At 38.7% G+C, this 17,790-nt stretch overlaps 1 protein-coding gene and 1 long non-coding RNA gene across 6 annotated transcripts in view; one reads left to right on the forward strand and one right to left on the reverse strand.

Annotated features, from left to right (window-relative positions):
* LOC103140232 (uncharacterized) overlaps window positions 1-17,790 on the reverse strand; it is a 61,242-nt gene that overhangs the window by 29,160 nt on the left and 14,292 nt on the right. The gene's annotated exons all lie outside the window — the stretch shown is intronic.
* Window positions 1-17,790, forward strand: part of chrm2a (cholinergic receptor, muscarinic 2a) — a 71,188-nt gene that overhangs the window by 22,854 nt on the left and 30,544 nt on the right. Inside the window, exon 2 of the mRNA XM_007555260.2 lies at window positions 8,828-8,978. Within this exon, the coding sequence (XP_007555322.1) occupies window positions 8,970-8,978 (9 nt within the window). The 5' untranslated portion in view covers window positions 8,828-8,969. The remainder of the gene's footprint in view (window positions 1-8,827; window positions 8,979-17,790) is intronic.

Genomic DNA, 17,790 nt, shown 5'->3' on the forward strand with positions numbered 1-17,790 from the left:
CAAATAGGAGGTAAGCTCTGGTTAAAGATTCACTCAGCTCCTGTTCAGCACGACCGCTTCGATTTGTTTAAACAAAATAAGATTGCCGATAACGGAAGCTCATCAATCAGGGTCGTTGGAAGCCACACGCCGTCTGTTTTCCTTTCCAGGAGTTTTCGCTCCTTTGAAAAAAGAAACTCAAAGTCAATTTAGAACAAATATCTGTTTGGGCGGAAGCATCGCTGCATGCTTTCATAAAAGCAGCTGCCTGAACACAATGCGTGGTCAAATGTTGAAGTTATCAGTGGAGTGCAGGAGTGAAGGAGCCCCTCCACCACTTTCCTCTATTCATACCTGCTCTGAAGGATTTCAGCTCACCGGCAAAAGACTTCTGTGACAACCATTCTGCTGGGATGAGATAAAATGTAACGCTGGGAAAATGGGGAAAAAAGTTAAATAATCAATTCCAAAGAAACGCCTGGGTATTAATCTAGAGCAGACCACAGAATGGTGCCGCCAAGGGGATTGCAAGATGATTTGCAGCGGGATTTCTGAGCTGATTCATGGCCTGTAAAAAGCTATGTAACAACGTTCTTTAAAATTATTTCTTCTTACTTCATTGTTAAACTTGTGCAATTACAGATGAGCCCTAAGGCTTTTCAAGTGAAACAACTGTAAAAAGAAAGAACTTGTTAGCCTCCACTTCAGCTATAAGCCTCTTCTGCTGTACTAACAAGCACAATTTAGTTGCACCATTATTATCAGAGAAGTTCTCTCATTTAGATCAAGGCAAAAATAGGTTTTATAGCAGCATTTAAGTGGAATATGTTCAGCATCAGCATAAAAATGGCGAGCCTAGGGGTTAATTATACACTGACCTTAAAGAAAGAGCCAACATGTCATATTGGGTTCACAAGAAAAAGGCAAAACTGACATTTATCTTTGAAAACAATATATCACAACTGTTTGATTTTTAAAAGTAAGGCTTCACAAATCCATGTTTATGAGGCATTATTATTGTTCTACTTTTTATTAGCAAGTATCTCCCCATTAAAATATAAGTTTTAACACTTCATTGAAGTCCGAATTTTACATGCAGGTTGTTTTTCACTAACTTTAAAATCTAAAATAGAATCTAAGAAAAAAAAATTATTGGAAAAATGTTTCACTTATGAAGATTTGTATCCTATTTGATCTTTATTTTGCCTAAAACTGCATTTTAATCAGCTTGTCCAGTGGATTCATTTAATTAGGGCTTAATTTTACCAAATAAAATGTCAGTTAAGACCAACTTTTCCCATAGTGCACATGCTCACCCCCTTAGATAGTTTATCCTTTTTGTTACTTTTATAAATTAATTGTGAGCTACATTTTTTTTTTTACAAAAAAAACTGCAAAACTTTAAAGTGAGCCTGAAAAATACAAACACATTCCTACAAAATAATCAGAAATAAAAATATGTGACATAAAATAAGTGATTGCATAAATATTCATTCACTCTAAGGTGACCTAATTCATCAGAGGTCCAGCCAATTGATGGTAGTGGTCTCACAGTGAGTGCATTTTACCTGAGTGCAGTGAATGTGTCTCAAGTGATTGTAATATGCAGACAGACGTCTGGAATATCCATTCACTGGTTAATCAGGAATCCTGGCTGCCATCACAGCATAAAGACATCAGGACAATCCATCTACTCAATATAGCCACTGTATTAACTTAGGATAAGAAAGGATTGCATCTTTACAAGCATGCAATGCTTAATTATAGGTTTTTTAAAATCCATTAATAATGTACCGAAAGATCTGAAAATGTAACCCTGCAACCCTAACAAAGGGAACCAGTGGACGTAAATACTGCCACACCTTTCCATCGATAATGGCTCTGTTCCTTTTCAATAAAACCTAGCAGCAGTTGTTTTCGTGATGCCTAAAAAGCCTCTGCACTGCGATAAGTGCTGAAGTGCTGCTGCCATTTGGCAAATGCTGAGGAAGTAAAACATTAATACAGAACGACTGAGTTAAAAATGGCATTTATGATTTATTTAGCATGTAGTTATAGTTTGCACAACAGCCTTTGTTAAGAAGAAGTAGCAGGACATTTGCAGAGACAATTCAGAGAGTTAGAATGTGTTGGAGATTTTCTCTTGGCCATAGAGTGTCATATTGAAGCTCGGATATAAAAATGGTAAAAACCATAATTGTCAAAGAAAACAGCCATCTTTTGAGTAGTTCATGGAAACAATTATCATTGCAGCAAGACTTGTTTATTTCCTTCTTCATAAGTTCAGATTTGTTTCCTTTTTGCAATAAAAAAAGTCTCTTGTAAAGCCACTTTTTGATGCTCTCGGTTTTCCAGTATATTACCAGACATGTATGACACTAACCCTCAGTGGCACCATATGAAAAGGTCCAGTCAGTCGTCTCCAGGATTATTGTTAAATCGAAGAACTTTTCATCTGATCCCTGTTTCTTGGGGGCATTTTGCTGTGAACCTTTTATCTAAGCAAGCCTTGCTTTGATCCCTGCCTCAGTCTAATATGAGCCTGTCTGTTCTCAGAAGTCTTGCTCTGTTTACTTTGAAACATTGCCCTGCACTTTCTTTCCACAGAAATAATTCTCCTCCTTTCGTAGAATTTTGTCCTTGAAGGATGAACTATAGATTTAAGGAATTGACTCTGTGGGCTCCTATATAAGAAAAAAGGATATTTTTACCCTTTTCACTTAGCCTTTTGACTAAATTAAACTGCTTTACATATTATATTGGTGTTGTTCTTGCAATCTGACCTTTAACTTAAATCTCTGTACACAGGTCAAGCTAGGTCATTAGGAGAAATTAGTAACAGGGCATTGCTAATTTAACATTTAGTCTCCTTTTAACCAAGAAATGAAAACTGCTGTGATAAAAATACCGTGTAACTGTTTGACTTCTAGTTGCACTGACATGTACATGGACATTTTGAGTCGAGTGAAAGCGACGTTTTTGTCTAGAGATGTACAATAATAATGTTCTCATGTCCCAAGATGTGATGTTTGCCTTTTATTTTGAAATAAATGGAAGAGGAGATGAAAGTCGGTATATCTAGAGGTGAAGTTAAAATGAGCTGGCAGAATTAAAAACAAATCCAGTCAGCAAGAACTGAGCATGATGATTCCACTGGGAAACCCTATGCAAGCTCATAAAAACTGTTTGCACAAAGAGAATACACTCATAAACATGGATAGTTAGACTACTGACCGTACAGTTAATGCAGGAATAAAGGTAGTTGCTGAAAGACCTTAAAAAAGCCGTTTAGTTGAAATTCAGCTCCAGTCAGTCCAAATAATTTAGTATCTTAGTTTAGTTATGTTGTCCTTACAGTTTAATTTGATCAGGAGATCTGAACAGAATTCAGACAAGTTTGCATTATAAATAACTGCAAAACTACCCGAAGTGTTTATGAAAGTACATTATATCTAAAATATTCTCCCCCCCTTGCAAACATCAGATAACATTTATATCATTTTTACTAAGATTTTGGACCAAAACTAATTTTCTTACATACAATTAGACTACAAAGTCAATTGAATTTCAACTTACCCTCTTTTTGTGTAAATGTTAAAACCATAATTTGGCCACAATGAGCATTAAAATCTGATTCTTAATTTAGTGTAGGATCCATTTGTCTTGGTTCAAACTCCCTTTTTCGTTTTGCCTCTGAGGTTCCAGAAGTAATTTATCACAGCTGATACTGCAAGTGTGTTTTATGGCATGAGGACAGTCTTCTGTTCTCAAGAGAAAAGGAAAGTGTGAGCAGCGACACTTTCACAAAGGACCTAATAACGTTCACAACTCCGAACAAAAATTAAACTTCTACTTTTAAACTGACCTGCAAAAGTTGTCATCCTCAAATTTACATTTTCAGATTACAAACAGAAGTGTAATCTAAAAATCTGTATTATGCCTCAGTGTATTATACCGGAAATTTATGCAAACATTACTCTCTGTGGGTCGGTCAGACGGTTTACAACAAAGTATATTCTTGAGCTCGAATGGCCTAGTCAAAGTTTGGCTCTAAATCTAACTCAGAATTAGTTTCAACTTTCATGGTATCTAAAATAATACAGGAATGTTTGCAGATGTAAGATGAAAACATATTTTAATACATATAAAAACAGGAAAATTGGTGTGGCGTAAGAACAAATTCCAGATTTAAAAGAATGATTCATGACGCTTCATTAAGTTTGAGTTGTGAGGACAAAACCCTTCAAGCAGTTCATCAAAATTTGCTTTCATTCAGAGCCGAATAATGAGACTTGTAAGCTCAGAGTCGCTCCGTTGGGAAACAGTGTTCAGAACTGCTGGGGGGAAAGGACAAGAGGAAGATATCGCTAAACAAATTCTGATTTAATTCCTCGTCGCTCTGATCTGAGGTTAAACAGATCCACTAATCTCTCGCTTGTTCATTTGAGGCTGTGAATCCATGTGTGGATTACTTGGAGCGCTCAAGCAAAATGTCTTCAAATGTCAACCCACTAAAAACACAAGCGATAACCAAATGCTGGCACTTGTCCATGCATGTGTTGGCGTTCAGATTTCTTGTCACAAGAAGAAATATGGAAGAAGGTCCTGTCGATGAATCAACACGCAATATTGGAACCATAATTCTCAGACACTCCAAAGAGACGCAGAGGCAGCAGAGCATTAATGCATCGACTCTTACATGGGCAGCCGCTCAGATGGTTACATAATCGAGGTTTTTTATCCAGACTCACGTCCCCCTGCTGGGATGTTAGCTGGGAGCGGATAATGAAAAGCCAGAACAGATGTCCACTGAGATCTATGACCAGGTCCAGGCTTGTATCAGCAACCCCTCCCGCCTCCTGTCATGATGCTGATGTTGCAATAAAGCAGCGGCCCACTCTTGAACGGCGGAGGGGGGCAAAGCAGTTGCAGTCAAGAGACAAAGACTACGAGGAAACTGCATTAACGACGCTCCCCTTGGAGTTTTAAAAATGGAAACAATGGAAGGCCCGTGTTATTGCCCGTGCTCTCGATGAGCTCTCTCCAAAGCGCTTTCGACAGTTCGCAGCAGTGCGAACATGTTTTTGTTATTAGACGGTTAAAACGGCGCTCTTTGGGAGATCCTTAAGAGATGCGGAAGTCATCATACATAAAACAGCAATTTCACGGAGGAGTATTCTGAGGTGAAGTTGTGATATGTGAAAGAAAAAAAGCGGTAGGACTGGTTTCATCTCTGTGGATACCACACAGAGCTAGCCAACACCTTTCCTCGTTTTCCATTACCTGCATGCCACGTCCTTCTGCTCAGCTCTCTGCTTCATGGAATTGTATTAGATTTCTGTGCTTTGCTGACCAAAAGTGACATATTCATAAAAAAAAAAATCCAGAAATACAGCTGAATATTAGTTTTGCCTACATCCAACTAAGAATCTGACTACCTCTGATAAATGGCTGCAATGTAATGTAATCTACTAAATGTTTGGTTGAATGGAAGCAGATGGAATAACAAATATTTCAAGCCAACTAACTCTACAAATATACATTTTGAAATATCCCTGGAGAATAACAACACATGTAGCAGATGACTAAAGGAAAACTGCACACGGGTTTTACTGTTCCACTGTCATGGTGGTGAAATTGTCATGTCAATTCCACATACTGTGCAAACAGGAATGTTCAAATTGCAATAGAATGCATCAAAATCTGTGGTTGTAATATAAAAAACTTGAATAGTTTAGGTGGTGTGAATATATTTTCAAAACACTGTCCATTAGTAAAAAAAAAAAAGTTTTTCATGCCTGATAATGTTATATAGCTACAAAGCATTTAATTAAAATTGCTTTTTGATTCAATGGTAAAGAAAAATTTGCTTTTAAAACTTTTAAATGCCTGAGTACTAAGTGAAAATAATTAATATTGAGGGTCACCTTTGAAACATTTACTGTAGGTATTTGTAAAGAAGGTTTTAACAACTGGTGCAGTAAAGACAAAAGCCTTTCATTTCTGAGCTTATAAGACACAATCTGTCAAAAAAACACTATTATTTACAGTTTCAAAGCTTTTCTAAATTATAATAATGGTATTCAGTCCTCTCAGAAACTAATGGAATTACAAGGACTTTTTTTTTAATTCGGCAGCACTCCAAGTTTGTGTTTGACACAGGATGACTGCAAAACAAGACATTTCAGCTGTTATGTGTACGCAAGGGCTCATCTCTTAAAAATGTAAGCGTTTTAGTGAAAACATCTCAGAAGAACCAAGTAGAGAGGAAAAGCAGAAAATAAATATTGCCAGCGTTAGTAATGTTATGCCACTAAGATGTGCAGCTTTAGATTGTAAATGTCTGAAAACAAAATCATCACCTCTATTCATCAATATACAATTTTTCTGATTTAGAATAGTTTCTGTCATTGAGCTTTCAATCTGCTGCAAACATAGATGGATGTTTTTAGCTTTAAAGACATTTAAACTTCTTGAGAGAGGTATTGAGACATTGCTTCAATATTCAAATATTGAAGTTCTTTCCTCATTTCAGTTATTTTATGAAGTGCACCAATCCCTCCTGCAGCAAAACACATCCACAACATGAACACGCCTGTGTGCTTCAGACTGGATTGTGTTCTTAAGCTTCCAAACTTCTCTCTCGTCTCCTAAATGTAGAAGTTGTCATTGTGGTAAAAAGAAACCTCAATTTTATTTTCATCAAATATGTCTCCAAATACTAAGCTCTTTGTCCGAACTGCACTGGGAGACATTCCTACAGATATTAAGATTTTTGTCCGATCTACAATCTGGCCTTTATGTTATTTTTGGACAAATCGCTTCTTCCTCTCTGAGTACAAACTCAGCATTCAGTTAAATATTAAAATGTTTAAAAGGTACTACCATTTAAATAAACGAAAAACATAAAAGAACATTTTAGTACAAAAAAAACTGTGTAATATCCATGTGGAATTTGATTAAGATCAGTCTAAAACAATATTCTTACTAAAGAAAGATAATTATTTCTCTATTTTCTCCCAGAAACATTGAAAGTATAAAACATCTTCAGCAAGTTTGTTAGGATGCTTTCCACCAAACATGTAGTGCTCTTTAGTGATGACAGTCCACAGCACAGACTGGACGCTTTATTAAATAAGACTTCCTCTCCCCAGAGGCCCTCCTCGAAGGAGATTAAGGTGATAGAGTGCAGATAAAGACAGACGCTTGGGCCTGGCTGTGCCATTCGAGAGCAGGTTCTTTTTTTTTTTTCTAAACTTGATCTTATTTTTTTCCTTACCATCACACACACACTAAATCCAGAGTAAATCCACTGCTTACAGCACAAGATACTCATCTCAGGCCGTGCTACCCAACAGCCAATCAGTCTGAAGGATATCTATGAGAATTAGGAGTAAATGCAGCTCATTCGGTCATGAGGGAATTAACAGTCGGCTGGAAAAGGAGATTTAAATCCGAAGCTACCTATTAGATATTTTAAGTGCTTATCTTTTGAAAACTTTATGAATAATTTTCATCATCTTGCAACAGAATTGCTGGGAGCTTCTACATCCTCCTCCTACATGATTAGGACTCTGAAGTACACTTAAGTTTATGCAGCGTCTGATCAGACTGGCAGCTTTGGGATAATAAATGAATTAGCCCGCCAGAGACAAAGATCATCAGGCAAATTTTGTCCAAGAGGAAATCATATGAACAATGTGCGGTCTACCGACGTGAGACTAAAGTTAAGTTCTTCAAAGTCTGAATGTGTTCAACCTGAAATTGTACTGGTGTCTGCTTTCTACACCTTTAATACGACTGTAACTTTTTCAGTTTTTAGGCCACCCAGCATTGAGTTACATTGTGTAAAGAGCCAACAGCTCCTGTGCCTACACAGAGCAACATGTCATGAGAAGTTATCATGGCAGTGGATCTGTTCGCCAGCACAGGCCGGCTTAATGCAGTGCAACGCTGTGCGGCCTTAGGGTTAGGGATTTATCCCATTATCACCTGCTCCCGTCTCTCCCTCCTCGGCTTTGGCACAACTTATTTCTCAGTTTGTGCTCAAAAGCTGCTGCAGGAGGAGGAATAAAATGACACTGAATAAAAGTGGTGCCAGAATGGAGCCTTGAGGAATCCCACATTAGTTTTACTGGCTCAAATTTATAATTGCCCGAAAGCAAAAACACAAAAATTTGTCAAATACAATATCTTAACCATCTAGACCAGTATCAGACAGTCCATCAAGTCAATAATACTTTGTTTGGGTCAACAAGATTACCTGTCAATATTTATTTGCTGTCAATTTTTCTCAATTATTACGGGTGTCTTTGCAGGCTAGATATGATTTCCTACATCTAATGAAATAAACTATTTCATCTATATACACTCTTTTTTCCAATAATAAAACAATAAATTATTAAAAAGTGAAAACCAATTTCTGTTTACATTTTGACTGTGCAGAACTGTTCGTTCTTTTTTTCTATAAATCTACGTCTACCTGCTTAATTACATGGACTAACTCATGCTGAATCATTTCAGTAAACGCAATTAACAATAACTGCATTTCTAGAGTTTGCACAGCTGTGTTCCACGGTTCCCTAAATGAAAGCGCTTTTTGTAATCATCTGTGAGACGGATGATACAATTCCTATTTTTTGCCGTCTCAGAGTCGTCTTACTTCACCATGTCCTCATTTCTAGTGTTGATAGTAGACTGAACTAACCATCTGCTGGCTGTTTATTATTCAGAGGCTAGATAAAAGAGCGGTATCAACCTTTTCATCTAAATTTCAGTAAGAGCTGATAAGGTAGCACTAACGTCCATGTGTCCATTGCTCATGCTGCTTTATCTCCTTTTCTCACAGTGGCCATGGCTATTAACCATGCAGCTGGAGCCAGATACGCCCATCGTTTCCGTCTGTCAGAGAAAAGTCTCTTTGGTGCTACTCGTAGTGCAGGCCGTCTGAATATGCCAGCGAAGCACAAGAAAACCCTGCGGACTGCTTAATGCTCTCTGTAAGTACAAACACTTCACAGCAACAGACTGTTAACTCGCGACACTCAGACCAAGTCGAGTCCCACTAGAGATCAACTCAACCTCATCTTTAATTTTTAAATGAATCTTTTCCCAATTAGGCTCTTGTTTCTCAAAATATTTAAGGCATCCACAACATCTCTACGTACACAATCATGCAAGATTTTAGGTCTAAAATAGCAACATGTTTATGATGATGAATAATCTTTGCTGCACAGTTCATTTCAAGAGTCATGGATGTAGTTTTGTACTTCAGCTTTTCTCCACCCCAATTCTGCTCTTTTATGCACTTAGCCTGTAAGTGGTTTCCTGGAATCACTATTAAGGCATGTGTGTCACATCAACCTGGCCCTTAAAAGCTGTTACAAGAGCTCATCCCGATCAGTAGATGCAAATGAGCTCTTTATCATTAGATGTAAAAGTGAGGTGGAAATCCTAAAGGTTTCTTATGTGCTAAACAGAGAAAAGCTTGATGTGAGAATGCAACCAATGCATTCTCACATCAGATATTTTCTTTTTTAATGTTAACTTTCTTCCACAAAACATGACAAATTGCTGCTTACCACTCAGGCCACACTCTGTAATGTTTTAGGTTCAGAATTTCATCCCGAGTGCTGTTAAAATGAGTGTAATATTCCCAATATAACATATTCTAATAGAGTAAGCAGCTCCCAAACATTTTGTTACCTTCTCTCTGGAGGTCAGCTGGGGCCTCTCCCAAAGTTCTGCTTTAATTAGTCAGTTGATGGTTCAGAGATCTGCTTGTACTTATTTTAAGAAGAGCCAAACATTTCCAGTGGGAAAACATTTCAGAAGTGTTACTTGCTGATGTTAGCAAGTGAAAGTGGAAAAGTCCAGCAAACAAACAAGCTATTTTAGACTCGTCGGGTGTGGTTTCACTGGCGTATGGGGGATAAGACTCCCTTCTCGATTTGGGTTTTGTTACATTCCCGGTTTCTGCATAACAACTTGCATATTAAAAATAAACACCTGAGAGAAAAACAGTCCCTTTAAAAGCAAGAACAGAATATGCCATGAGCATTTCTAGTGATTTATATTCTTTTAACTGCTTTCGGTTACATATTTTTATTCAAAATCGACATGTTCCCTTGATGTCAATATTAATTCACAAAAAACTCAAAGACTATATTTCCTCCAGCTTGGATCATTTAGCATTTTTGCATATGCTCCTGACACTGTGCATCAGGTTGAGCTGTTTCAAAAGCCATCAGATCAGATGTCACTCTGCTACACCAGACAATCTCTGCAGACAAAAGGGAACACCATGTATAGCTATGAGCAAACACTTGATATGAACAACCTCACTTCTCACTGGAGGATCATGTCGTGTGTGGACTTTATCAGTACATGTGGCATCTGCACGTACACGCACACACACACACCGTTTGATGCTGTTCCACCAACAACACTGTCAAGAGCGCTCCCTCTTCATCATACTGATGCTGTCCAGAGTCATATCTCAAATGGAGCTGCTGCTCTTTGAACTGAGATTTTATGTAGTGTGTGTGTGTGTGTGTGTGTGTGTGTGTGTGTGTGTGTGTGTGTGTGTCAGTTTTTTTTTTCTCACTGCATATCTGTGTCTCATTTGCAGTAGGGTTAATGTCACTTGTGTACGTGTTGTTGAATCTGAGTGAAAAGATTAATCTAATTTTTACCAGATTTATATTGGTATTTTCTTTCAATGATAGCCCAATGAACTGTCTGACTAGTTCAGCCTCTAGCAAATAGAAACTCTTGGCAAAGACTAACACAAGAGAGCAGTGCCTGCATATGAAGGCAAGAATGGAGAGAAAACAGTCAGAAACTATGATGGGGCTAAGTACTCAAGAGAAGAGACACAGAAATGTCTCAGAATAGGTTCACTGCACACTCACTCTTTATCTGGTAGCCAATGCATATGCTCCATTTCACCAAACATCAGCCTGTTGCAGCATGAGGGAGCTAAGTACACTCCTAGAATTGATAAATATACATGTCCTAAATCTCCAGGGCAATTAATACAATCGTTTTCTGAGCTAAGCTCCCGAATTCAACTCGGTCGACGCTCTCTACAGTCTTCTTGGATGTTAAGGTGCATTAATTTTCAGGTACATTAGTCAGAGGCTTGCTTTTATGGATTGGAGCTCTCTTGAAGTCAACGATGGGTCACGCATTGGGATTTCTCAAAGCTTCTGGGAGTTATATTTGTTGCAGGAGAAACATGTTCAAAAACATAAAACAATATTGGGCAAATTGTAAAAAAAATTGCTTAGAATTCTCTTTGTACCTGTTCAGAAATATTCTAGTCCACTTTTCACAGCAGCACACCAACACTCAAGACTAGACATTGACTGTTTATTTCTCAGTGTTGTCAGTTTCCCCAGTGCATTTAGGTCCAGACTAAGAAAGTCACTTAAGCAGAATATTCTTTGATCTAAATAATTTAATTGTAGCTTTTGGTTTATGTTTAGACTCTGTATGTTTAGAACTTCGGGCCTTACTTCACCTCTTGTACCAGCAAACAGGTTTTCTTCCTAAATTGCCCTGATGTAGTTCAGGTAATCGTCCCGTTAGCTCCTATCAGCCTAATTATCTCCATTAAAAAAAGGCATTCCCACAATACAATGCTACCATCTCTATGTTTAACCATTGCTATTGTGTGTTTAGAGGAAAGTGCAAGTTTTGTTGTGCCCAGAGCATCATTTTCCACAAGTTTGTGTGACAGAAATAATTACACCCCCTCCCTTTTCTTTTTTATTTACTTGCTTCTATTTTTCTCGTGCTGCACTTCTCTTGCTGAGATGCGCTGTACTGCAGTTACAACGGTTCGCCACCAGTGGGCACATAGAGCACAGTGACCGCTCCTGACTCAGCAAGCCAAGGGCAATTAAGCGCAGTAACGGCTGGTCAGCGAAGGCGCTCACTGTCGCTCATGTCTTAACAGCGTTCATCAAAATAAAAGAACCTGCGCAGAACCACACTGATTAATTATTAAGTGTGAAACATTTGCTGTGTTGTTTCCCGACTAGTAACTTTGAACACTGACTTTCCTCATAACAGTTTTTTATAAGGTCTTTGTTTGAGCCTTCAGAAACTTTAAAACTTATTATTTTCCTTCTACTTCACCATTATCCACCCCTCTTTCTTGGTCTGTTGCATTAAATCTTAAAAATACCGTGACGTCTGTAGCTGGAGTGTGGAAAAAGTTTAAACTGTCTAATTACTTCTGGAAGGCATACATTTCATTTTGGTTTTCTTGCTTTGCTGCTCCCACAGAGTTTGTTGTTGTCTTCGGTAAATTGTAAAGCATTTAATTCTTCCTCACTTTTTGTTGTTGTTGTTGCCTCTGCTGATGTGCTTGAGCCTACAGTCAAATATTGATCAAAACGTTCAGCCCCGGTGTGAGGAGAGAGATGCGGTGAGGGCGAGGGGCTGATATTCAGAGGCATTCGGTTGGTGGGGAAGCGGTATTGATCGCACTTAAAGTGACAAGATCGAGGAGGCCCACTTTGACACGTTATCCCTGCTGCCGCCAACAGACAAAGCGTGGGCCCGAGGAGCCGAACCGATTGATTTCTGTGATCATGAATGGCCCAAAACCCGTGAATCAGTCATTCGAACCAATGCAGCTCGAAAAATAAGTCACCAATTTTTCATAGCGCTGTGATAAGGACTGACAGCCTATTTGATTTAAGAGGACAAGTAAATGCTACGGTAATGAATCGGCCTCGTGTACCATCTGACAAGCAGAGGAGTCCTCGCAGCTCTGGCAATTATACCCAGCGTGTGAAGCACACAAAGTGGTAGTTTATTTGAGACGGCAGGTATTGCAGGGCAAGTCGATTCAGGCATCTCTGGGATTTTGTTGTGCATAATTCAGCGGTGAGGCATGAAGCTGATATAGCCTCCCCTGGTCTTATGATCATCCATCAGGTAAAATTGCTTTCTTCTAACATTAGGCTGTCAAAGGGAAATAACAAATGTAGCCATGCAGAGCAACACATGATTACAGGGTAATAATGTCCCGAGGTCAGAGGGATGTGACCTGCTTCTCAGCAGCAAGTGAAAAAATTCTCTGAATAAGACAAGGGAGTCTTTGGAGAAAACTATGGTCTTTATCAGGCTGGCTGTCAGTCAGGCTGCAAAATCTGTTTTAAATGCTCCATGTTTAATTTAACTAAAAACAGTGATTTTTAGGAAATGAATTAAGGCTGTCATTTGAGGGGGAACTTTTTGACCAATAGTCCAAACCATCTTTCCCCCCTCAACATCCCGGTATCGGAGGAGCATTTCGAGATCCACATTTGGTCTGATTGATATTGTGTAAATCCATCACTATAATCTTGCAGGAAATTGCACCGGCTTTTTCTTGGTGTAATCGAGATATGGGTGCACTCTGCCGCCGAGTTAGAAGTTGGAATGAGGAGGGAAATTAAAGAACGGCAAGACTGAAGGGAGGAAAGAAACGACACCGCCACACAAAAAAAAGAGAGAGAGAGAGAGAGAGAGATGGTTCAGGAGATTAAGGTGCATTTTTGAATGGAAGGAAAGCACAAAAATTAATAAATAAATCAGATGCAGTCACTGAATGAAGGAGAGAGGGGAAAAAAGGTCTGACATGCTTCAGTGATTGCAGTTTCTTCCATCCCCGTGTTGCCTGCAGGTCCCTGATTCCATGGGTTGCATAGCCAATTACCCATGAAAATAAGATGGGGAAAAACTCAGCTGCAAATTATTAATACACACACAAAAACAAGTACACTGGTCACAGAAATGGGGCAGCACTTGAAAAGACGGATAGTAAATGAATTTTCATAATGGTGAATGGAAAGAATACCAGAGCGACAATAAACCAGGTAGCGGCTTTATTGGAAATTACTTTTCTCCAACGAACATTCAGATTGCCATACAAGAAGGACCTGCATAGCTTATCTCAACAAGTACAATATTTGTGCATGCGGTTACAGACGCGTTGATTGCATTGTGAGATCTTGGGCTTTGCAAGGAAGGACACAAAAGGACATTTGAATAAATAAAGATTACGAAATGGAGTGGCTGCCTCAGCAAAGTGGGGAACATATTCTCTGCATCAAAGAGTTACCACGGACCTCTTGTATGCTTCACTGATTATTGCTTTTCCAGCCCAGTCTGCCAATTTAGGTGAATAGCAATGTCTTGCTAGGTTTGATAAGCCCATATGTTGTTTTGTTGGTTAATCATTTCATTGTATTTATTCATTTGCAGCGGTCAAAAAACAAATTTTGTAAGTAGGACAACTTTTGTAATCTTTACTGAAATACAATCACAAATAACTTTTACACTTATAGAATGCTTTCTTGCTCTCTAAGGCAGATCTGTTATTATACAATAGTGATTATCTATAGAGCAAACAATTCATAAATCATGCTTTCACAAGAGCTAAAATCCTCTGCAGCTTCACCGTATCTGTAATCTATCATTTGTATGTTTTTTTACGAAATTAGTCAGCACAATGTCAGTGAAGGAAAATGACAAATGAGATGTGCAAAACAGCTCATCCTCTAAAAAGTCCTTTACTCTGAAACAGCACAACTCATGTCCACCGTTTGCCAGCAAAAACTGAAATACTTTGCTAAAAGGCACGTCTGTATTTGATGAGTTCAATGTGACAGCAGCCTGTTCAGCCCTGGGTACCACAATCTGGGCTGCTGAACAAATAACACCCTGATGTGCAAATATACATGTACTATACTATCTGTATGTTCTGGCTCAAGTCCATCTATTATCATGTATCTCCAAATTCAAGTAGACATGAAAATTAGCAGGTTTTCTGTCTCTGGTGATGCTGTTGCATTATTTTAGTTGAGTGTATCAACTTGTGTGTAGCGAGAATCTGACCCCTTATAGGTCATTTCCTTTCTTGCTTTTAATTAGGTTGCAAATGTCAACATATGAACTCTTCTCTTCCGCCATGTGCAGCATGGGTGAAGGACTGCTGTTTCTAAGCCTTTGTCACATGTTGACTCGGACAATTAGAGAATGTGGATGGCCCAAAGCTAAGGCCAAGAATAGCTACCTGAGGCGATCCTCACTTCCTGACCTTTATCACTCCCTGAGTGCATTGCAACAGAAGTGGCAAAGGCTTGTCGTGGCAACCAGCAGTTAGGACTACATCACCTGGTAATCATGGCCATGCAAGTTTCCATTGCAAAAATCTTGATGCAATAATAGCACGAGTCTACTGCGATGTGATTAATCAAGTTTGAATAGTCATCAGGCTGTATTCAATGTGCTTTCAGCTGAAAATGTGTTGCCTCATCATGCTTCATCCACGCACACAGACCGACACATTTTGTATTTTCCCAGATCTGTGTGAATTGTGTTGCAACAAATCCGATGAATAGGTTACAAAAGCAATGGGAATTATTCATGTCATATAATGTTATACAAGATGGTAACAAGAATACAATAATGGTTCTCAAATGGAAAAAAAAACATTCAAGTCTACTACTATACAGTACATTATCTTATTACACAATAAACCCAGTATGGTTGCTCTGAGTTGCTTTAAAAATATCAAACACTGACTCCTATGCAATTTCTGAGCAGTTTTATTTTGGTCAGTTGTGGTCTAACGGCGAAGACAGTATACACTTTTTCATCATGTCTTGTTGCCTCATAATAGATTCTCTTCAGCTCTGCTCATAAATTGATTGGGGGTGAGGAAGGAAAGATTAAAAAAAAAAAACATTACTGGAAGTTGTTGCCATTGCGATTTTGAAGACAGTTTGTCCTCTCTCAAGTTTCCAAAGTGGAATCCAACTTATACAGGTGGTGACCAAAACTGGTCCTCAGAGGACCGATATGCTGCATGTTTCACATCTTTCCCTGGTCCAACACACCTGAATACAATAATATCATTAGACTCTGCAGAACTTCGGCATGTTCTCGAGGTAGTTGGACCTAGTGGGAGACATTGGGCGTTGAGGACTGCAGCTGGATCCCCATGGTTTATACCCAAGTGCATAATTAGCTTTAAATGGGAACTGATCTATTGTCCTGGGTACTTTCATCAGAGTTTTCATGTTATGTTCAGAAACTCCTGCTTCCTACCAGGTTTCTATTAACCTGGTAGTAAATAGAAATATTTACTACCAGGTTATTTTGTCTTCCTGTTCATCTAATTACTCTTCGACGTGAGTGTGTGCATGGTTGCTTGTGTTTGTCATGTGTGTCTTTGTGTTGTTGTCTTTTGGACTGATGGTCTGTCCAGGATGTACCCCGCCCGTTGCCCAAAGACAGCTGGAAGTAAGCATTCCTGACAGAACAATGACACGGACCCCACAAGTATGGCTCAATCTAAATGGTTGCCAGGAAAAGCCTATTTTCCTTAAAAGAAAATTGGTGCACCAATTATCTTTGAAAGGCTGAATCTGAATCTGGAGACTTGGGGAACAATGCCTTTTGGACAGGAGGGATTACAATAGAGATGTTTGACCGTAATGCACAGTGCCATGTTTGGGGGGAAAAAAACAAACTTTGCATCTAGGCACACATAATTCATACTAGCTGTCAAGCATGGGCACCATGAAGGGCACCTTGAAGTTACTGAGATCCCTGACTGCGACATCCTCTGTATTCCAGAATCAAATTTGAAGCCATCTGTTTGACAGCTAAAGCAAGCTGGATCAGGCAGCAGGACAATCCTGAGCATACTAGCAAACCCAACACAGAAAAGATGCAGTATTGCAATGGCCCAACCAGATTAACAATTTGGCAGAACCTTGAAAAGGAAACTAATACCTCAATGAAAAAGGTAATATTGTTGATCAAATTTCAGTTGGCATGTTGTGACAAATGTCTTTTTTTTTGTGTCCCTGTTTCGATCTGTAAAATAAATTTACCAGACATCAAATTTCCTACAATGTGCGGAGCCACTCCTGTGAGAAACGCTCCATGAGCATCAACCAGGAAAGGACATTAGCAGCCCATCAATCTATACTGCATTCTTGTAGTATAATGACAAAAGGTATTATGCTCATACACTATTTGCCTGCAGGGGGGTTAAGAACCACATAATGTGTGACTAGCCATCTGAGCATTAGCAGAAGGAAGAAAATAAGGTTGCTGTCTCAGATCATTACCATTCACAGGGGCTATTATCAAATAGATATTCTCAGGAAGAGGCACACGTTACATTTCTGTGTACATACATTATTATGTATACTATACATAAAAACAACCAACAATCATTTACTACCAGCCAATGTTAGAAGCAACCCATTTACAAATTTGAAATGGGTTGCTTCCCAGTATTTGCATACATGTTCCAGGGAGTTGGTATATGAGTAAAGTGTAAAAATGCAATTTTCTGCTCTACAAGAACTCGATAGAGTGCGTGCCACTCCAGCTGTAATTGCATTGCTGCCGACAAAGCCTATAATTTTTACTGTTGGTGGTAAAGATTTAAATTTGCTTCTTAAAATGGGTCAAACCTCAGTTGAAAAGACAGTTTTCCTTCAAACTTTGTTTTCATGAATAAGAAGTTTTACATTCTTCCCGTTTCCTTTTTTTCCCTCTCAAACAAGACTAAAGAGCGCTTGTATGCCTGATATTCTAGTTAGAGTCATTGACAATTGGGAAAGCATATTTTATAGAAAGAAAACTTAATCTCTGTGAAAGTATGACATAAATCACAAATATAGATAAATGATTTCAAAATACCACTTTGGTGACACAAAACTATCCATTAGAGCCACTAAAATGGAAAGACATTACCATATATAAATGATGGCATGCCATCTGGAACCACAG

This window comes from Poecilia formosa, unplaced genomic scaffold (assembly GCF_000485575.1).
Source record: "Poecilia formosa unplaced genomic scaffold, Poecilia_formosa-5.1.2 Scaffold69, whole genome shotgun sequence".
Lineage (NCBI taxonomy): Eukaryota > Metazoa > Chordata > Actinopteri > Cyprinodontiformes > Poeciliidae > Poecilia > Poecilia formosa.